At 39.6% G+C, this 23,148-nt stretch overlaps 2 protein-coding genes across 2 annotated transcripts in view; one reads left to right on the forward strand and one right to left on the reverse strand.

The window, feature by feature from the left end:
• The window catches only part of ctnna2 (catenin (cadherin-associated protein), alpha 2), a 321,242-nt gene that overhangs the window by 116,566 nt on the left and 181,528 nt on the right, over positions 1–23,148 (reverse strand). The window lies entirely within an intron of this gene.
• Positions 18,350–22,825, forward strand: lrrtm1 (leucine rich repeat transmembrane neuronal 1). Its single transcript, XM_006787176.3, has one exon. It carries the CDS (start codon positions 19,635–19,637, stop codon positions 21,186–21,188), a length of 1,554 nt encoding a protein of 517 aa, XP_006787239.2. The 5' UTR covers positions 18,350–19,634; the 3' UTR covers positions 21,189–22,825.

Genomic DNA, 23,148 nt, shown 5'->3' on the forward strand with positions numbered 1-23,148 from the left:
AATGGGAAAAAAGTGCAATGGCAGAGAAATAAGGAAGCAGATTGTTGTGTCTAGACATTATCCACCGTCACACTTGCTGATGGCCTCGTTCCGCTCACCGTTCCCAACTGTCAAACCCACCATTCTGTGACCTTTTAAAATATACAGTGTCGAGTACAGGACGACAAGTCAAAGAGGTAGCTCCAGAAACCTGAAGTGACTGACGTGAAAACAAGTTTTTTCAAACGCAGATGCATTTGGTTTCCATTCCATCACTCACACGTTTGCTCAAACAAATGAGCCGCATAGGTAAAGTGAAGGTACACTTGGGGAAATAATTACTTGGATCCCCTGCAGTCTCCAATTTTAATCAGAGTTTAATTTTAATAGAAAGAGACAGAATATCAACCAAAAATCCAAAAAATCACACAAAAGTTATAAATTGATTTGCATGTCATTTAGCGAAATAAGCATTTGATCTTCCAGCAATGCATGACTTGGTACTTGGTAGAGAAAGCCATCCTGGCAAGCACAGTGGTGACATGGTTTCTGAGTTTCTGCAAAGAGGAGTGGGCCAAAATCCCTCCTGAGATGTGTGCAAACCTGGTGACCGACTACAAGAAACATCCTTAATTTTATGTAATCTGTGTTTCATTCTTTTGATTGGTATTCTAATAATTTCTTTGTAAGTGATCAAACTTACAAATTCAGCAGGGGATCAAGTAATTATTCCCCTCCGCTGTTAGGTAAGAGAGGCGGGTGCGTCGGTGAGTGGTGCTGGGTAATTCAGGTGACACAGCAGCCAAAGAAAAACACTCAGGTTACACAACAACAATTCTCCAGAGCCAGCTGCTCTTTGCCTTCAGTGTAAAATTGGTGGTTAGCAAGGGACACAGAGAGTGATATGCACATTTTTGTGAACCAGGATGATGATGACTCAAACTGCTCCTGTGGGTGCACTGCAGCACCGTAGGTGGCACTAATCAGGGATTAGGACAGTTTGGAAAAACAGGGGGAAGAAAAGGAAAAAAAGAAAAAGAAAGAATGGCCTCAGGTCTGACAGCAGATCAAATACAAACTTGCTAATGATAGTGTGATAATACAGACATACCAACTGCTATTGTATCTGAGTTTGCTGTTGAGACAGTAACTGTGTAAATATGAACTGATACACTGTATAGAGCAAGACAACAGGGTGTTTCCTTGCTGTAATGATTGAGCAAGCAACAACTTCAAAGATCGCAAAAGCTGGCTGCACTGGTGGAATGATTATCTCTCCCACTGTCCTTTAATGTAGGCTTTGTGAGTCTAGCCAGGCACCAGAGCAAGCCACTAACAGAGTTGTTGCTATTAGCTGCAAGAAAGAAAAAAAAAGATAAAAAAAATAAAAAATAAAAACTGTAAAGCCACAGAATATCCGGACATGATAAAACTGCACTGTGTGAGGATGGATTGGGGGAAAGGACTTACTGTCATGGTGGGTGTTTAGAGATTGATGTCTTTTCAAAGGACATCCATTCTCTTCCTTAAGCTGACTTATAAAATGTATTCCTACAATGGTTACAGTTGTTGGAGCCCAACCACTATTTTCAGGAAATGACATGTAGACATCACCCTTGAAAATATTGGCCGTCATTTATCAAAGCGTCTTGGAAATGGCACAGATTCAAACACTCGGAGAGACATATGAACCTCTCTAGAGCTGATTTATTAAACTGTCGCACAACATCTAAATGAGCACTGATGTGATCACAGACTGATAAATTGATTCAGCTGTGGAAACAAGGGCATTCTGCACCAGTCTTCTATTTACATATGATGGACCTTTATTTATGTGGGCTTGGCAACTCTTTGTCTATAAAAACATTGGCTTTGTGCAGCAAAGACATCACTTCCTCCATGGTTAAAGAAAGAAAACGTCATAGCAAATGGTGTGAATGGAGCCCATGGTCCATATCTCCATAGGTTTTGATTACGCTCTGTCATGGTCCTGGGTCGAGTGACCCAGTGTTTGAGTTTCATGTATCTTTTGTATTCATTTGTGCCCTAGTTTGGCTCATCTAATTTATTTTGAGATTTCTGTTTAGTCCTTTGTTCCTTAGCTGTTTATGTCATCTCCCCCTGTACTAAGTCTCCCTGGTTCATGCGTCATGTCTGCGTGGTTATGTTTAGTTCATGTCATGTCTGGTCTCCATGTTTCCTGTTTTACTTTGAAAGTCTGCATTTAATGTCAGTATATGTAGTTTCACTTCTCCTGTCTTGTCTTTAGGTTCATGTGTGTCAGCTGTGCTCCCATGTGTGGCCACTTCCCCTGATCATCCCTTATGTGTATTTAGTCTCTGTGTTTCAGGCAGTCTGTGTCGCGTCGTCTGTGTTCCCACCCTCCATGTTTTCACAGCCAGTCTTTGTATTCGTAGTCATGGTTTTCTGTGTCGTCATAGTTTATCATAGTATCAGTTTCCCAGTTTAGTTATAGTTTAGTTTTGTCACTGCGCTTCTGCCTTGTTTGAACACCTTGTCATTTAGCTACAATAAAGGCTCGCTTTTCGTTCAACTCAAGTTTCATGTCCTCGCCTGTGTCTGCACCCGAGTCCTCCACACACTATCCACACGGTCTGCCACTGCGGACCGTGACACGCTTTCAATGTAGAATGTCATTCTTGGACAATGCTGCATATTTCAGCATATTTTTTCCAAATCCAAAACCACCTAAATAATACTTAATATATGCAACAAGAGGCTTATAATCTCTGTGAAGCCTAATTAACTTTTTTTTTTGTTAAGTACAGTTTCTGGTCAAAGTCACAATATTGATTTCATTATATTTAAGAAGTGTGTAAAGTAGAGACCTTTCACATATTTAAACGGACAATAGGGATAGGTTATTTATTTATTCTAAAATTGTATTAAAACAGTTCAGCAAACTGTCAAGCAATAAGTTGTGGTAGCTTGGGAGAGGCCAAATAGGAACTTTCTGAGCATAACATAGAGGGTGAAGTGTGCCCCTGGGCTGGTCAGACTTATTTTCAATGCTGTGACAGGGTCAGGTCTCTGTTGTGGGTTATCATCTTAATTATGCATGGCCCGTCTGGTAGACAAGGCTCTGGTGCAGGTGGGCAGCTGCGAGAGTCTGGAATTGATAGAAGAACGACTCGATGAATCACGCCGATCCCGAGACGGCTTGGATCGAGTGGTTGATGATGCTGGGCTAGTGTTTCGTAAAGGTCAGCATGCCCGCATATAGGTGTTTGCATCTTAAAATGACTCCCTAAAACCGAAGGTCTTTAACTTTGAATTCATTTCATCTTTAGTGGGTTGTCAACGGGTACATGGCTTTGTAAATAAATGGTGATTTTGATTCTCTTACAGACATCTAGGGTTGACATTACTGAGCGGGAGAAAGTAAATCATGCAAAACATTTTTAAGCAGTTAGACAGTGTGCACAAGACACGAATAAATGCGCGCGAGCACAGAGACGGCGGAGAGGAAGCGAGGCTGTGAATTTTTCTTCTTGTCAGAGGATTTAGCTGCCATTGTCTGCTGCCAGAGACAGCACTCTGCATTTTAATCAAGGGTGCAGTTTTGAATCCACTGGTCTTATGATGTGATAACTATTGTATTTTTTCCTTCTATTGAGTGGGGCTTGAGGGGGGGGGGGGGGGGGGGGGGGGGTGTCAGCATGTAATGTCACATTGCACAGATCTGCCATACTCTCTAGTTATCTGTACATTGTGCTTGTGGTTGGTATACATCATGTCATGATTGCTGGAAGGTGAGAAATAATGTTGCCTTCTAAGGGTTGAGTGGTGCAATAAATTTGACACGAAGCACATTAACAGGACAGAACTAACATTTTGATAGTGCACAATGCAAATCATTACTGCTGAATTTAATAGTTTTAGTTAGGCAAGATACGTTTCGATACATTTCGAAAGTGCTTTTATCTAAATGTGTGTTATCAAGTGTACATAAGAGGAAAATAAGGTCAAGGGGTGAGGTGAGTGACATAATGCAACATGAAAAAAAACCAAACAGTTTTTATGGTGTTTTGAGGCTAAAACAGCTGAATAAGTATGTTAAAAAACACTTGTATTGAAACTAAAATGAATAAAACTCATAAACCAGACAAAAATCAAATAATTAACTTCCAGTCTTGCTTCCACGTGGTGAGTCTGCCTGTGTGTACATCATCACGGAGATGCATACAGTCTTGGAAGTACCTACTTTAGTGGGAACCATCACACACAGCATTCTGGGATACTTGGCAAGTGTTTACAGTATGTTTACCTGTCTGTCTGTGGACAGATATTATCAGCAAGAGGTAGATGTTCTTCCATCTAATCCAAGCTTTAGGCTATGTTTTGCTGGTTTTTTTTGGACTGTTTTGTTGTCAGCCAACTTCAAAGAGAGAAAATAATAATAGCAGATTTTCATGTTGTTTTGGCACATCACCCTGGACATAGTTCACTAAATAAATGACCAATTAGCAGACTAGACACAGGTAGTTTCGCTATGAAAACAATGTTTAATGGTAGATGGCCTAATACAGACGTAATCTGAGCCATTTTGTTAACAGTTGCAATTGTTGGCGACTGTGGGGTTTTTTTTATGTGTGTGTATGTGTTTTTATGGTGTGCAAAATGTCAGTTTGGCAGCTGTACCTGTCTGTCTATCTGCAAGTGGACAAATTTAGTCACCTCAACAGAGCTCCAATTGTGTAAATTCATTCAGCATATTTAACCTGACATCACAATAAAGACAGAGCTCTAAGATCAATATGGTCAAAGAATTTATCGTCCCAGTTGTTGTCTACTTTATAAATATTATCCATGTTAAACCAGTAGCTGTTTTCATCTAAAAAGATTCACGTCAATTAGGGCTTTGTAACAAGGCTACAATAATTGTTTTCAAATTGTAATCACATTTTTTCTCCCCCTGGATAAATGATAGCTTTATAACTTCAGGTGCAACACAGCTGAGGAGAATAATAAAATACTGGCACTGCTTACAAGACAGTGCACATTAAGAGCATAGAGGCAATTCCATTCACCTATGGATTGTGAGTGCTAGAGGCTACATCTAAAGCGCTGTTATCCACATTAATAATCAGTTGCAGCATAGATAGAGCACACTAATTTCTCTGCTCCTGCTGTTTGAGTTTTGACACCAGTCTGATGTCTCCAGAGTGAGGCTTACTAATGTTTGCTTCCCTGCAGGTACAGATATACTGAGTGAAGTGGATTCTGCACACATTACCATTGACTGTGGTAACTTGATTTATGACTGATATATACTATGTAAAACATATGAGAAAAAAAAAAATAACTAGAGAGACAACGAGATAAATATCCCCATACATCCATACACTCATACAAACGTGCACAACAGCAATGGTGTCATTTGCTCCACATGTCAACAACTATTACACTCTGACCCCTGAAATAAAATCACTGTGATATAAAATCCAACGTCAATTTAAACCTACCAGTGAAATAGATCTATACCTTGATACAATTATGACAACTGCTGTTTGAAACAAAGGGGTTATCTATCAAACATTCCCCCATTGTGGGTTTGCATAAGCTAATTTTGACTTCACAAGAGGTCGACACGGCGGGTGGCTCCATCTGTTTGGAATGACCCCCAATGGATTTGTGTGTCCTCCAGGGATCGAACAAGGTATCTTTCACTGGACAGATAAATGTGTGAACAACTACACTTTAGAGCCACTAATGCAGTTTGTATACTCAACCTTTTATTTGCCTTGACCAGAGTATTGTTTATAAACTCGAACTTTGGAAATTCATAAATTACAATTTTCATTAGTCATCATTGGCAATAATAACAAAAGAAAAGAATCCCTTTCTAAACAGACACCTTTTATTGGTTCTTGCTGCCTACATTAAATTACATTTCCACCTAAAATATTTTAAGAACAAGATTTAGCAAATCAAGTAAAACTGTGTAACCAAAGTGATTAGTAAAGACTTCCCAGTAAAGACGCACTTAACAAGCCTGGTGTTTAATATAGCCTAAAATGTTATTTTATATTGGAAAAGAAATTTGAGTGGTAGATAAATAAAGTTATCACTCTGACATAACATGAAAACAGTACACACACCAGCTCGTGCGCGCAGCCACACAAGCACAAGCACACTCAAATACTTGAGTCAAGATTACAGTGTTTAACTACTAAGCTGATGTCAGTGTAATTTTATCAAGTGCTGTAGAAGATCACCTAACTTAGCCCAATGTGACCCTGACTGTGTCCTGTGCTGCCTGTGACTAAACAATGAGTGGCAGTAAAGGCTTAAGATGACATTATCTTCAGATCTTCAGAGTCTTTGAAGAAAGAAAAAAAACATTAAAAACACATGAAAGAGCCACTCTGTAACTGACACTGTTGTTTGGTGACATGTACTTTCACTGTAATCAACAGAGCAAGTGTAGTTTGCACTGAAACAACTCTGACTGCATTTTTAATCGTGGAGCTGCTCTTTGTTGGGCAGGCATCAGAGCACACGATTTTATGTTAACACTGTTTTGCTGGTTTGAAAATCAGTTAGGAATAACGGCCTACTAGTACAAACCTTTAGTCTTCAGAATAAAAATCTCTGGGGATGTTTTTTTAATAAATGTATGAAGAGAAGAGGTTGCATTCAGTAGTTTCTTGCAATATTTGTAAGGAGACCTTATTTGTGTTAACACTGTGTACACACTTAGAATGCCAAAGTAAAGATTCACAAATGCCAAGGTAACATTATTATGATAACCCTTGTGCAGACGTCTGATAAAGAAAACATGCTATGATGGAATTTTCTATCAATTCTTCATGAACAAAATCCACTTTTACAAACTTCTGATAGACACAGAGAAATATTTTACTCTGATCACACTTTGCTATCCGTCCCTGTTACAAATCCCCCTTCTGTGTGAAAATCCAAGGCAACTGTTTTGCAGCCTAGATAAATGTTACAATGTTGGAAAGCGGATACAGTATAGGCCTTTTTTTATTTTGAATTGAAAAAGCAGAGATGTCACCACTAAAGCTTTGGTGGCTCTGCTCTGTATTCCAGTAATCCATGACAATGTCACTGTAAGCCAGCACACACAGTACTCAGACATGAAACTAAAACAGCCAAAATTACAAACTGTCCTGTATGAAACTGGTGTATGATGGGACAGGATGGTTTCACTGCAGCACTTACACTGATCTTATTGTTGTTGCATCGTGCATTATGAATACATTTTTACTGATTTCAGTATGAAAGTGAAAGAAGTTTAGGGATGTGTCACAGTTGTTCAAAATTAGATCTCGCTTTCATTAATAGGAGCATTCAACCAATTATACCATCTCTACTGTGGCGTGCTCTCTGCGGTCGCAGACTTTTAGTTATTTGAATGCTGCTGGTGAGTCTGACTTATGGAATGGATATTGTGTGGATTTCCTAAATCCCTCCACTAATGCATTTAATATAACTAAAATAATACATTCATCTTAAACTGGCCTCCAGACTACACTGGCAAAAAGGTTATTAATACTAAGGTTGCAAATTATCAGGATGACAGCATGCTAAAGGAAATATGAAAAGGTAATGGGGAAAATGGTTATTTCAATTCCATATCGCACTCTTTTCCACTAGTACTTAGAAGGTTCATCTCTACTCTCCTTTATTTTGTTGGGTTGTTTTCCATTAGAACTGAGTATCTACTAATGCGCGTGGTTCCTTATACCCGAAAGTCCTGTGACACGATTTGAATGCAACACAAAAAAATGCAACAACAGATGACATCAAGATGATGTTCAATTTTTTTGAAGTAACCGCTTTCATGACTCGTTGATTCATGAACGCACACCACTGATTGGTCACTGACTGGCCAATCAGTGGCATGCAGTATGTTGATGTCACATTTTCAGATCAACTCAGCTCACTGGCTGAGCAAGTGCCAAAAAAGTACCTGCTACCAGGTAGTATTAGCTAATGGAAAACCCTAAAAAAACGACACGTGTCAAGCCGAGCAGGTACTAGTGGAAAAGGGCTCAAAGAAATTAAGGGAATACATATCAGCCGTACATGCATTTGTTAGATCTTTTCATTTTATAAATGCAGACAACAACAAAAATATTGCCTTAAGGAATCTGAGCCAAAAATCATCATTTTGGGATTTCATATTGTTTTGCCTTTTGTTAGAAGTTTGTAAGTGAAACTGTGAGGCTGTGCTTTTGAAAAACATTTATTTTCAAATGTGCTCAAAGATATTCCTGGAATATCAACCAGATTACAATGGCTCTTTAGAAATTTGGTATGGTAATAATAATGAAATATTTTTTTATTATCGTCCCTGCACCTGCAAGGGGCAAATCCTACACGTTTTTGTTTATACGTTTTTTTTTGGTTTTTTTTAAATAATGTTGATAGTGATTTTTGTATGTATATTAGAGTGTATCATTTCATTTTTAGGATATATCAGAGATGGCACGATACCACTTTTTTATGTCCGATACCGATATCATTAATTTGGATATCTGCCGATACGGATATAAATCCGATATAGTGTATTTTTTAAACAATAAAACTGTTTTTTTGCTGCATTTTGCATAAGTTCATACTCAAGTTTAAAAAACAAAAAAACACTAAAGCTATTCTGTTATATTATATCTGTATGCAAAAAACAGGAGAGAGAAGAGGCAGTCGCTCCATATATCGGTTGTTAAGCTTAGCGTGGGAATGCTTTAAAAACGTTTAGAGGTGAACTTACACACTTGCTTTACTTCTCTCTGGGATAACTTTCTGGGAGATGAAATGCCGGTTTGGTAGCGAGGCTCCAAATGCTCAACCAGACCTCTGACAGGTCTCACACGCCACAGCCGCTCTGTCGCGTGACGCATGCTGCTCCGACGTGTTAAGGTTACAAGCTGAAATACGCCATGTCCCAAGTTTTGTGAGGTGCTCTTGTGATATTTAATGGATCGGATTACATTTTTTAATTTCTCTCCGATATCCGATCCAGTAATTTAGGTCAGTATCAGACCAATACCAATACGTAATATCGGATCGGTCCATCCCTAATATATATATATATATATATATATATATATATACACATGAGGAAATTTTTGGTATTTTCAGCCTTTATTAGGCAGTGGAGTACAGAGAGTGGACAGGAGAGCAGAAATGGGGGGGAATGACACACAGGAAATCGTCTGGGGTGGATTTCAACCAAGGTCTCTGCAGTGTCATTTGGCATATGGGTCACTTGGTCAGTCAGGTGAGCTTAAGCAACACTGACTTGCGTTGGTAGGCTTGATAATATATGCCACTGTGTGCATTTTGTGCTGTACAGATGTGATGCTGGCACAGGTATAGTATTCATTTCATCTTCATTACTCTATGACGTCTAATTCATCAGAACAAGGAGGAAATAAAAGGAAGTACAAGATGATGAAGTGATCATATATTATTTTATCAAATATGAACATGAATTCATTATGATTCATTTGTTATTTAGAAATGCATTTTACAGTAATTACCAATTTACAATTCAGATGTCCTTATAATAACCCAGAGGATTAAGTATGAGATACTACAGTCATATGAGATAAGCGTCAGCATCTACCATTTGTTTGGTAAAAGCAGTGAGATATGATACTAGCTCATTAAAGACGGTAACTATCTTGTTAAACTGCAGTGTGTATGCATGTGTATGCATGTGTTTGTGTGGGTGTGTGTGTTTTAAGGTCATTTAAAGTATCACATGATGAATATAAAGTTGGCTTCAGTTATAAGACATTTTTAGGAAACCCGGGTCACCCCCAGCTGTGCCTGTGATGAATAACATTGTCATCCTGTTTTTCAGTCATCGTGTAGCTAATTACTGTCAAGGTCAGTCATCAGTAAAGGAGAAAGCGGACTGCATGTACATCACCACCTGTGGCACTGTCACTGTGAATGAAAAGCCGGGAGGTTCTTCTCTTTTTGTGTTGTTTTTCTTTTCTTTCTTTATTTTTTTTAAACAATCTGTTAAGATGAAAACCATTAATCGTTGCTAATACCCTGTAATTTTTTGGATTCCGATTATTTGTTTTTCTCCACACACACACACACACAAACACACACACACACACACACACACACACACACACACACACACACAAATGACAGGGACATTTAGACGAAGTCGAGGAAAATCAGATAGCCATTTAACATGGTAATTATGGCTGATCAAAAGAAGGATGCAGCACTGTGCACATAATTTCAAGCACAATCAGATCTTTACAAAGAAACAGTGTCTTGTTCCGAATTTTTGCAAGTACATTTTTAACCAGTGGAGTTTTAATTTACGAGTAACAGAATCTATCTACTTTTTCTATCTCGTGCTTAGAATAAGCACTTTTGGTACAGTCTATTCACCTAACTGATTGTCTTCAACCTTCTGTTAAACCAATGAGATGCAGCCAAAATCTCTGTCACGCCACTGTTGTATTTTTTAAAAGATTTCCTTTTTCTGCTGGTTTCAGCTCTCATTTCAGTTTCACATTGATGCTGTTCTCCTCCTTACTATTTATCCTCCAGTCCTCGTGAGTTCTTTGACTCTGCTCATTAGCAGTTCTTCTCCACATCACATTCATTGAGATCTAAATCATTACTCCTGCACCACCACCATACCACCAATGCTGGGATATTTTTGGACAAGCGCTTTTCCCCTCCTTAAATACGTTCCTACATTTCCTTATTGTGTGCCCCATGTCAAATAAATCGTTTTACTTTCCTTCGCTTGAGCCATTGCTGATTTAAATTTCAATTCACGGTCCAAGGGTTAGGACTTCATATACACAAAGACCTTCAATGAAAGTTTATACAAAACTCTCGGTTAGTGTTCTAACTTTACCTTGAAGCAGGGACACGGGATAAAGGCACAAGTAATTTTCTGTCTAAATTTACAAGTGTTTCAGCCTTTTGCATCAGAGACTCCTCTGTCACTGCATTCTGCTCTGATTCATCCAAACATGAGAGAGGTTAGTGGACACATAAAGGATGTACAAGGATGAGGCAATAGGCCAGAGTAGTCAGGACTATCAAAAGTGGGTGGGTGGGTGGGTGGGGGGGGGGGGGGGGGGGGGGTGCTGCTGCCTCAGAGAGCTGGGTTTTGAAATTGGGCTTGGTGGTGCTCAGTGGGATTTCTGCATCATCTGACAGCTGAACAAAGTTCCTTTGGCAGACAGAGCCCAGTCACAAGCCACTGTTTGATGTAGTCTCTGAATCCAAAAACATTAGAGCCAGAACACAATTGCATAAAGAAACAGACTAAGTAGCGAAGCTAAAACAAGTAATTGAATGAAATACTGCATATGGAAAAGCCACACACCAACCCACTGAAGGTGGGTGAAAAACTGGCTGTGTCAGGTTGTTGTAAATTTGTGCGTATGTGGTGGAGGGTGAAGAATTTTGATCTTGTTTCAGTGTAAAAGCAAGAAGTGTGTGACTGTACTGTGTTGTGACATGGGAAAACTGTGTTGTTTTCTCTCTCTCTTTCTCAACTGGGAATGTGTTGCTTTGGACATGGCCGGAAGCAATTTAGAACCATATTAATTCTCACTCTGTCAGAGCAACAAATACACAAATACACACAGATGCATTTCAACAAAAAAATACACCTGTTCAACTGCTTGGTGAAGCAGTACATCTCTCTCTCTCTCTCTCTCTCTCTCATAGGCTGAGGACTAGGGAGTGTCAGAACCACTGTCCAGGATGACACAGCGAACATCCACGAGTACATCAGGAAGATGGCCACAACTAACCATGTGCTTAGTGAATACCTCAGGAAAGAGAAATCCAAGAAAGATCCATAGAGGCTGGGGTCCATCACACCAGGCAAGACCCCAGGTGCAGGCTGTGTAAAGACGCCCCTGAGACAATTTAGCACATAACAGCAGGGTGCAACATGCTAGTAGGCAGGTTATACATGGAACGCCATAACCAAGTGGCCGGCATAGTATACAGGAACATTCGTGCCGAGTATGGTCTGGAAGTCCCGAGGTCAAAATGAGAGACGTTCCCAAGGGTGGTTGAAAATGACCGAGCTAAGATCCTGTGGGACTTCCAGATAGAGACGGACAAATGGTGGTGGCTAACCAACCGGACATAATGGTGGTAGACAAACAGAGAAAGACTGTAGTGATAAACGTAGCGATACTGAATGACAGCAACATCAGGAACAAGGCACACAAGAAGCTGGATAAATATCAAGGGCTCAGAGAAGAACTAAAGAAGATGTGGAGGGTGAAGGTAACAGTGGTCCCAGTGGTAATCGGAGCGCTTAGTGTATTGACCCCCAAGCTAGGCGAGTGGCTCCAGCAGATCTGGGAACAGCAACCGAGATGGGAGCTTGAGGGTCCCAGAGGCCTAGGTACCACTACTTATATAGATAGATAGATATGTACATCTGATGTGTTATGATCATCTGACAGCTGAAAATGATCTGATCTGATGTGTTTTAGATCAGATCACTGCCCTCTGCATAACCCAAGTGCTTCAGGTCATGAACTGATGGCTGGACATTTTCCTTCAGAATTTTCTGGTAGTGAGCAGAACTCATGGTTCCATCAACTATAGCAAGTCATCCAATTCCTGAAGCACACTACCACCACCATGTTTCACTGTTGGTATAATGTACTTTTTATGAAATACTGTGTTAATTTGACAGATTTAATGACATGCTAACTGACAGGGGATTTCTTTAAATCACCCTGCAATTCTTCAGCTGAGACCCTTGAGTTAGAAAACACAAACACTGCAGTTGTCTTTACTCGCGAGGACAAGTGACAGAGCTCTCCTACACGTAAGAGACACTCACGGACTTGTGCTCTGTCACCGTCTGCGTTCTTTATTTATACAAGAGAAATGAATACATTCGTTCAGTGACATGAGCATGTGCGTATGTGATTGTGTGTGTATGTGTGTGTGTGTGTGTGTGTGTGTGTGTGTGTGTGTGTGTGTGTGTTTGTGTGTGTGTGTGCGAGGTCAGAACTGCTTGTTCAACTTCTTACTATCGCTGTGGAAAGATTCAGATACCAATATCAGAACACGTTTCATAAAGAACAATCAGTTCTGAGAAATGAAAAGAACAATCAGTTCTAAACAAGGAAAAGGTCATCATGCAGTATTCTATTATCAATAAACTTATATCACTAAAAGCTTATACTGACTACTCAGTACAATTTTCCATTGACACTAACCTTCCAAAAAGTACAACTTGCGTCTCATCAGTCCACAAACGATTTCACCAAAAGTCTTGGTGACCATCAATATGTTTTTTTGCTAAATGAGAAAAGACGTGTTGTGTTCTTTTTGTTCAGCAGTAGGTTTCACCTTGAGACTCTGCTATTGATGCCAGTTTTGCTTCAGTTGTTGTTCTGGGGTCTTTTGTGACTTCCTGGATGAATCACCGATGCACTCTTTGAGTAATTTTGGTAGACTGGCCTCGCCTGGGAAAGTTCACCACAGTTCCAAGTTTTCTCCATTTGTTAATAATGGCTCTCACCATAGTTTGCTGGAGCCTCAAAGCCTTAGAAATGACTTTATAACCCTTTCTAGACTGATAGATATCAGTGACTTTGTTTGTCAGTTGTTTCTTTAGATTGAGGCATGATGCGTTACTTTTTGAGATCTTCTCACAAAGTAACAGCAGCATATTTTCTCTCTTCAAATGTGCCTTACAAAAATGCACTGCATTTCTTTCTTGTTCTTTAGTTTATACATCTTTGTCTGAGCCTACTCTGACAACCAAGTGCATTTGATGTTTATCATCTATCTGACTGTTGTGTATAACTCTTTAGTTTATGAGTGCAGTCTGACTTAGTGACTTTTTTGTTATTTGTTTGCTTTTTGACACTTTTTGTTAACATAAAAGGATGTTAAAGTTCAGTGAACTTAGATTTTATGTACATATACAAATTTATACTCATTAGACTTTAGGGAAGTAACATAATAGTCAATGCAGTTAGTCCAGTTCTTCACATAATTGTATTTCACTGAGGACAGAGTTAAGAGCCATGCCATCTAAAAGGGAAGAACTGCCAGTGCCACATAGAGGTTTCATCTCTGATATAGCTACGGACCTGGAATACTTCATCAATATCCTGTGTTTACAGAAAAAGGTATATACAACATAATCAAAATAAGAAGTTCAAAGTTCTATGTTTGCACTCTTTCAAAGTTCAAAATGTTGTGCATGTTTAGCATGTTTAAAAGTTTAACATGTTCAAAAGCCTAGATAAGTCACAAGAGTGTAGGGTGAAACTACAAGCAAATCATCAAATCCTGAATTAAAAGTCTAGTCACTAAAGCAAAAAGCATCTGCAGAGAAGACCACCGAAATTAAAAAGAGTCTGGCTGAGGGAATTATGAAAGTCTCTGAGGTTTACAAAAAAACATCCAGCGCTTAAACTAAAGTGCCCGTGTGGTTCAAAACATGCCAGATACTGAAAGTACAAAGAACTTTGGACAGTTCAACGACATGCAATATGGAAAAAGCAGCCATTAAGGCCAATCATTGGCAATGTCTTCTATCCAGCCAACAATAACAAGCTTGGCTGTTTCAAGCAACAACAAAAAACAAGCAGAGAAAGAGCAAGCTGTCTCAGACTTGAAAGTTACATGCATTTATATAAATGGGGTTAGCAACGTGGAATTAAAGATTTTAATATGTAATGGCAGTCTTGTGTTCTTAATGCCTTGAGCTATTGTTCCTCCATCATATTATATGGAGAAATACAAAGAGTTTTCTAAGTTTATCCATTCTGCTGAGTAAATCATCTCTCCATACATCCAACCAAACAATCAGCCCTAAAGCTAAAAAACATGGACAAGTCATGCTAATAATTCAGAATATTTACACAAATAAACTTTGCATCATACAAAAGCATACTTCAAGGAGCTATAACCCAGTGTGACACCCATGGTCCTCTTGTCACATGCCCCACTGAACATGATGACGCTCCCCTTTTTGTTTACCCAAGCTGCAGTTAGTACAAGCTCCTTTAAAATCATTGTTTGAACAAAGTGGATCTTTTCTTGATACTGTGGAGTAAACTCAGACTGCACAAGCCTTCACGAGGCTACTGTCATTACTGGTTTAAATGTGAAGGAAACAGGACATTTCTTCTGTTCCTCAGATCATTACTGAGGGTATTAAAATACTAAGGAAGAGACACAACAAATACAAAAATTTAAATTAATAAACTCCATGTCCGCTTGTGACCCTTTCAAACTGAGACAACCTCCATCTGCTGGAATTCCCGGTCCATTGTGGACGTGAAATCATGTCTTGCTGTTTCCACTCTGTGGTGTAAGTGTTTCCGCCGACCCCTATCTCAGTGCTTTCCGAGATGTCCATCAACATTATCGCTGCGGCAGGCCAATTAGTTATCATCTGCCTTGTTTTCTCGGACTCAAACAGTGGGACGTCATCTGATTCAATAAATGATTTTAATAATGGGCCTGCAATCACAGATGCTTCTAATTTTGAGACATATTTGAGCCCTCAAATCAAGTTCAGTCTGCTGATGATACACCACAACTGATAACCACTTCGTTATTAAAAACTATTTATGAATTACAAAATAAATAAATTACTATATATTATATTATATTATGTTATATTATATTATATTATATTATATTATATTATATTAAGTATGAGCATCACTGATAGCTAGAAAGTCTGATTCTTTTTTTAATAGTTTTTCTTATTGACAATGTGAAAAACACTCATGACGCAAGATTTAAAAATATTGTCAACCAGGTAAAAAAAAAAGTACACAGACACACATCAAGACAGCATCTTTGTTAAAGCATGCCATCACTGTCCTCTGGTATGACTGCTAACTGCACGCTGAGGAAAAAAGTGGGAAAAGGAATATCCATACTTCAAAGAGTTTTCCACATATCTGCGTGATCCTCGGTCCACAGTTCGCTTTTACGTCTGACACTAAGTGAATAATTATCACACAGAATCCTGAGATATGGCTGCAAATGTGATTTGTGATGGCACTGTGATCTTAAATGTTGACCATCAAATTGTAATCAGTTCATCCTCGAGTCTAAGTGAAGCATTTGCTCCAGTTGTAATGAAATTCCATCCTGGAAACTGTAGGATATCACATTTATGAGAATGGAGTGAGGTGAAGTCAAAGTGACCTTGAGCTTTACATTATAAGATCTAATCTTGATTATGAACCTAATTTAAACTAATTCAATCTCTTAACTCCAAGCATAAGCACAAATATGTGATATTAAACAAATAAATAATGAATATCAAATACTAAAAAAATAAATATTTAAGCCACTTCTCAAAAAGACTCTTCATGGGTTGCGTTAGGACCAAAAAAAAAAATCACAGTGACTTTTGATCACCCTTGAATCAAACCAAATGTTTGTTCCAAATTTAAAGAAACTCACTCCTGATGTTTAAAACACACCAGGCTCATGACAATGTGACAGAGATATACATATAATGATACAACACAGTGGTGAGAAAAACTGAAGAATTTAAAAAAATAATGAAAGGGATTAAAAAATGTAAAGGCTTATGATGTGTAAATGACTTTTTTTTTTTGTTTTAAAATTTATAAAATGCAGGGGAAAGAAATCCACATTTGTGCTCCACATTGCTTCATGTCACCCCTCAAACATCCACCAGATGTCCTCAGTCTGTCTTCCTGGTTATGACCACATGACAATCACACCCACCTCACCTGTTCCCAATTAACCAATCAATGCTTGCACCTGCCTCTTGGCTCTGTATGCTTATCACTTGCAACTAAGAAATGCAGAGATAAATACTAGCAGAAACATTGCATAGAAAAAGATCTATTGATCGACTCACGATCTGCTCTACAGAATTATTTAGCAAATCGCAATTATTTCTAGAAGATGGCAGTAATGCAATTCCCCAGTTGCCAGAGGCTGTAAAACTTTAAAGAAGAAAATAAGTTGTGCTTTGTCAAATTTTCATTTTTACCCATATCATTCTGGCTTCTGCTTTTTCTGCACTTGTTGCTAATGTACATTTGTTTCTGTTTTCTATCTATCCTGAATTTTATTTTATTTTATTTGTATTCTTTCACTTATTGTTGCATGTGTGTTGTTGCTGCCTGTGTTTGAGTAATTTCTGTAACTGTGAGACACCTGCTGCTGCCTATCTTGGCCAGGTCTCCCTTGAAAAAGAGGTTTTTAATCTCAATGGGATTTTCCTGGTTAAATAAAGGTTAATAAAAAATAAATAAAATAAATCCTACATTTTGAAATGATCCTCTCAATTGTTTCTGTCTATACTTTGAATTAGGCGATAAATTCGAGAAACTTGTGGAAACTGCTAGTTTGGCTAGGAATGCTGAGGTTGTGCGCCGATGTAAACCCTTTCCCATCCTTTCTCGTCTCGCTCTCACACTGTATACTTGGCTCTATATCCTCAGCCTGGATTGTCAAGCGGGCATAATTAAAAATTAAAAAACACTCTTTATCTTTTTGTTCAGACTCATTTTTGTTCATCTTAAATTCATTGTTTTCTGAATAAGTGAACAAGAAAGTTCCGTCAGCCAATGTGCAATTAACTCAGAAAAGGAAGGAGGTGAGTCAGAAGTTTAAAACTTGGCTCGTGTGAAGCCTATAAGACACAGTCACAGCTCATTGTCTTTGAACTTTTAGGGCAGAACAATGACACGGCTAGAAGCAATTCCAGAGAAGTGCAAAGGAAGACAAGTGAGCTTTCAGGGGGAATATTTATGTTAGCTTAATGCTAATATTATGTGGGAAACAATTGCATCTGCATTCAGAATGGACACAGACAGCAATAACTGTCAACGACAAAGAATTTCTGGTGGTTTGAGCACACGAAGAACGCCATAATCATCTTGACTCACAGGCCAACCTTTGTTGCTGGCAAGCAAGCAACAAGTATACCATATATACACGTATGCTCCTGTGGCATCTATGACATAATGAAGGACATACATGGTGACTAATGCGTTTAAGTCTCATTGAAGATATTTAGAAATTCTTTGAAGAAATTATATATCTTTTCTTTCCCTCCCTCTCATCTATATAGCACAGATATATAAGAAAACATCTGTTTAAGAAAAGAAATAATATAAGATCCCATTTTCATCATTGCAACCATGAAATCAGACAACGTCAAGAGGCCGATTTCATTGCAGTCATTGAGGGAGGGAAGGAGTGTTTGTATGTGTGGGAGAGAGAGACAGTGAGAGAGAGAGAGCGAGAGAGAGAGAGAGCGCTAGAGATATGGGGGGCGGAGGGGGTTCATTAAAGCCCCTGGTTTAAGCCCAGCCCATTCTGGATATGTAAATGTCTGAGGCACAGAGAAAAACACAGCAAGAAAAAAGCAGTGAGGGAAGATGTGAGAGCGAAGAGGAGGAGGGGAGCAGCATGAACAAGTGAGAGAGCGATCAAGGGAAAGAGAGCAAGAGAGTGAGGGAAAGGGAGCGAGCACTCTGAATTGTGAGTGGCTTACGACACTCAGTGAACAGAAGGTGCTTCTGCATGCGCTGTCAGTGTACTGGTCTGCTGCAAGGGATTGCGCGCTCCTTTGCTTCCCACATTTACCGCCCCTGCCTGCCTACCAGCACCAGCCTTCAGCAGCCTCTTCCAGCTGGCTGAGAAGACACCCAGAGAGCAAGGGAGTAAACGAAACCTGCGAGCCACGGGGGACGCGAGCGGCTACCGAACCAATATGAGCCACTCAGATGACGAGGAATACTGTTACACAAGAAAACAGTGAACAGGGTTCATCTCTTTATATCCTGTTTTGTTTTTTTTTTCCCTTGCGTCCGTCACTGAAATCATGATTAAGTGCTTGAATGGATTTAAACCTTACAAGTCAGTGATTTCTTCAAGCGATGGACGATAACACATTTTGACAGATCTTTTGAAACTTAAGCGGGAGGGAAAGGAGGAAAGAGCAAGACAGATTATTTTAAAAAAGAAAAAAAAATATTCTTGCTTATTTTTTTTCTTTCTCTGGTTGTCTCTTCTTCCCTCTGATCGTTGCAGCAGAGGACTGCGGAGGAGCAGGAGAGACAGAGCTCATGCATGCAGACAGGGGTACTTGCACTTCCTACCATCTCGCTGAAAGCTACTTGGATTCCTTCTCTTTCTGGCTCTTTCACTTGAAGAGAACTAAGACATTGTAAGCCTGCCAAGGATCTGGTGTCCACTGAAAAGAGAGAAGGGAGGGGGGGAGAATTTGTACCACAGTGGGGTCTTTTTTAGATTCGCACATAATTAGTGTTGGGGCACAAAGCGAGATGCTGAATGGAGATTGTCAGCTTTTGAATAGGGGTGAGTAGGAATTTTTTCGAATAAGATTGATCAGTGAGGACAGTTTTATTTTCCATCCCCTCTACTCTCCACCCACTGCTTGATATATAACGTAAGGAAAGAGACTTCATTTTTTTTGGCATTTTTTGGGACTTGATAACAAAAATACTATCACTGTCTTCAGCTGACATACATAGAATGAGACAGCTTATTGAACGAGATAGATATGATGTGATAAATATGATCTGATACGGGCAAAACCGATATCCAGAGTGGTTCAATGGACATTTTCTCCCTGACATCCCTGGATATTTATGCTAATGGATTTCCTTCTAATTGGACTGTACTTAAAGTGGCCACTGAAGAAGCCCCCTGGGTTGATACTGTGTTCATTGGGCATTTTTCTAAGAACAGTTCCCTTGGTAGAGGGGGTTTGTCCAAGGTTGTGCCGCTGCGACAGCAAGCTGCTGTACTGCGAGGGGCTCAACCTCACAGACATTCCCCGCAATCTGAGCAGTGCCATGGGCCTGTCCATGAGAGAGAACAACTTAACGGAGCTGCGTGAAGGCCAACTGGCTGGTCTGTCACAGCTCACCTGGCTCTATTTAGATCACAACAGCATTGACGTTGTAGAGGAGGGTGCGTTTGACAAGCTGAGACGAGTCAAGGAGTTAGACCTGAGCAACAACCGGATTGAGAGTCTGCCAAATGGCACCTTTAGGCCCCTCCCAAACCTCCGTATCTTGGACCTCTCATACAACAGGCTGCAGGCACTAGAGCCTGACCTGTTCCACGGCCTTAGAAAGCTCACCAATTTGCATTTGCGCTACAATGCTCTCAAATTTGTGCCAGTGCGGATTTTTCAGGACTGCAGGAGCATGCAGTTTCTGGACTTGGGATACAACCAACTGCAGAGCCTGGCACGAAACTCCTTCGCTGGCCTCTTTAAGTTGACTGAGCTGCATCTTGAGCACAATGAGCTAGTTAAAGTCAACCTAGCCCACTTCCCACGCCTCATCTCTTTACGCACTCTGTACATGCACAACAATCGTGCCACTATTGTTGTAAACACACTAGACTGGACATGGCACTTTTTAGAGAAGATTGACCTGTCAGCAAACGAAATCGAGTACATCGAGCCACATGTTTTTGAGAGTACACCAAACCTCAAGGTACTGATGCTAGACTCTAATCGTTTGACCTCTGTGGACCAGCGCATTCTGGATTCGTGGTCATCTCTGGACAGCATTACCCTGGCAGGGAATGACTGGGAGTGCAGCCGCAATGTGTGTGCCTTGGCCTCTTGGCTGAGTGCCTTCCGAGGCCAGCATGACAATTCCCTGCTGTGTTCAAGCCCTGACACAGCACAGGGTGAGGATGTGTTGGATGCCGTCTATGCTTTTCAGCTATGTGAGGATCCCCCAGTAGAGGTGACCACAGCAGGCCTGTACGCCTCCACGAGGGATCTGGGCCCCATTACTCCCAACCCCTATGAGGGCGAGGGTAGTGAAGTGGTCACAAATTCTTTCACTGTCACAGTGGGCCATGATGACCTAGAGAGCACCATGCAGATCCACAAGGTGGTAACAGGCACCATGGCACTCATCTTCTCCTTTCTCATCATAGTGCTCATGCTATACGTGGCATGGAAGTGCTTTCCAGCTGGAATAAGACAACTGAGGCAGTGCTTCAGCAGTCAGCGCCGTAAGCAGAAGCAAAAGCAAAGCATGCAGCAGATGGCTGCAATTTCTACACCAGAGTACTATGTTGACTATAAACCTAACCATATTGAGGGAGCTTTGGTAATCATCAATGAATATGGCTCTTGCACTTGCCAACAACAAGCTTCTCGGGAATGTGAAGTGTGACCCTGCTTTTGAGTAAGTCTTTACCTGTGATTATCTGGATATACAGTAAATTCCTTTTTGGATACACCGGGGAGGGGGACAGAAGGAATTATTCAATCTTCTGGACACTTTTTTTTACAAAGCATTTCACTGTGATGTGGAAGAAGTGTGCTTCATGTGGCTGACTATTTTGTGGTGGATTTACTGCTACTGCTATCTGCTGCTGATCTGAAGTCACATAATGGTCATGGGACTCTTGGACCTGTTCGTGTTCTATCGAAAAAGAGAGAGGAATACAGCGCTGAGGCTTTTCTCTCGAGGATGGATATTTGAGCTTTAATGTGTCTTTCTATTTCAGGACATTTAATTATTGTTTAAAAATAAACTGGGGACACAGGAGAGGAAAAAAAGAAACCATTTGTATTATGGTACACACAATATTTGAGCATTTAAAATATTAAAAACACATTTAAGTTTAATTAAAAATGTAAAAATAAAACTGTGTAAAATATGTTAAAGAAGAAGACGTGCAAGTGTGGACAAAAAAAAAAAGATAATCTATTTCTTTTGTAAACTACAAAAAAGTGTTTAAATAAATGAATTGCTATTCACAGAAACTCATTTGTATATGAGAAGCCTGTCAGAGAGGATGAATGACGACAGACGCAGTCTTTGCGCTCGTGGACTGTAGAGCCATGACTCTGCAGTGCATCAAACAGCCCCCCCCCCTAAAAAAAATAAGATGAAAAACAAAAAAGAAGAAAAGGGGAAGAGGGATATCTGCATCTCATCTCCAGTGTAAAACCCACCATCTGAGTTTTAGACCTCTTCTCGGATTGAATCACATTTTGTTTTGCATTCATCGTGTTGACTTTCTATCAGTGTAGTTTCTTTCCCATTGCCTGTCTGTGAATAGATTAAAAACGATCTATTTCATCCTTTATCAGTAATCATATTTTCATTTAGTGATATCACAATATTTGTGCTCCATCCAAGTGAAGAAAGCAGAGTATAAAAGAGCTAAAGCTATGCCTCTCGTTGCTTCTCACCTTTTGGCTGTCGCAGAGGAGCTTTGCCTCCTCTTACTGAATCAAGCACACCAAAGCCAACAATCATTCAGACCATCCATAGTAAAATCAAAAATACTGTTCAAATAATATCCAAACCACTGAAGGAATTATTCACCAGCTTCAAGAAGATTTGCACATATTGGTCACTTTGTTTTTTTTCATGTGATGTAAAATGTGTGTTGAATACAAGGCCATTTCCAGGTGCGTGTATATATCCTTCTCCCTTTGGTGTTTATTGTGTACATTAGCGCACTGACAGATGTTGTGTTTCCTGGGTCCTTTTGACATGAACAGTATGTTATGTGAGAGAGAGATGGAGGATCACAACGACTGCAGAAAGAGGGAACAGACTGCTCTCTAGTGTGCATATTCTCATACCGTGGCAGCATTATACCAATTGTGCACCATGTTCTGAAAAATTTCACAACGGGGGCAACATCAATATACTGATTTTACAGCAGCTTTTTCTGAGAAAAAAAAAAAGAAGAAGACGAAAAGATCAATTTGCATTATTTTTTGTGTTATTTTGCGATAAATAAGATAATGTTTACAACTTGTAAGTCATCAGGAATAAAAATGTTTTAAGAACTCACTGACAATCATTACACAATAACTTTACATTCTTTAAATCTTTAATTCAATAACATTGTGAGATGGTGTTTGGCTGTTCTTCTTTTTAATCATTTGCAATAAGTGGTACAAAATGAGATGCTTTGGTGTATTTTAAATTGTTATAACTTGTTGAGGTTGATAAAGGCCTGGGAGTAAACCCAGCGTAAGAAGAAGTATAGAGGATTTAAGGTCCCTTAAGCAATAAAGTGTCTGGAAAAAACGGGGAGGGGGGAGGGGATTTTTGCAGAGACTAAGGATTAAATTTAATTGAAGTGTGCCACTATTTACTGGGTCTAAAT

Source organism: Neolamprologus brichardi, chromosome 6, assembly GCF_056152115.1.
Source record: "Neolamprologus brichardi isolate AB-2024 chromosome 6, ASM5615211v1, whole genome shotgun sequence".
Lineage (NCBI taxonomy): Eukaryota > Metazoa > Chordata > Actinopteri > Cichliformes > Cichlidae > Neolamprologus > Neolamprologus brichardi.

Coding starts and splice junctions, on each gene's coding strand:
- lrrtm1 (XM_006787176.3), top strand. CDS start 19,635: ATGCTAATGGATTTCCTTCTAATTGGACTGTACTTAAAGTGGCCACTG.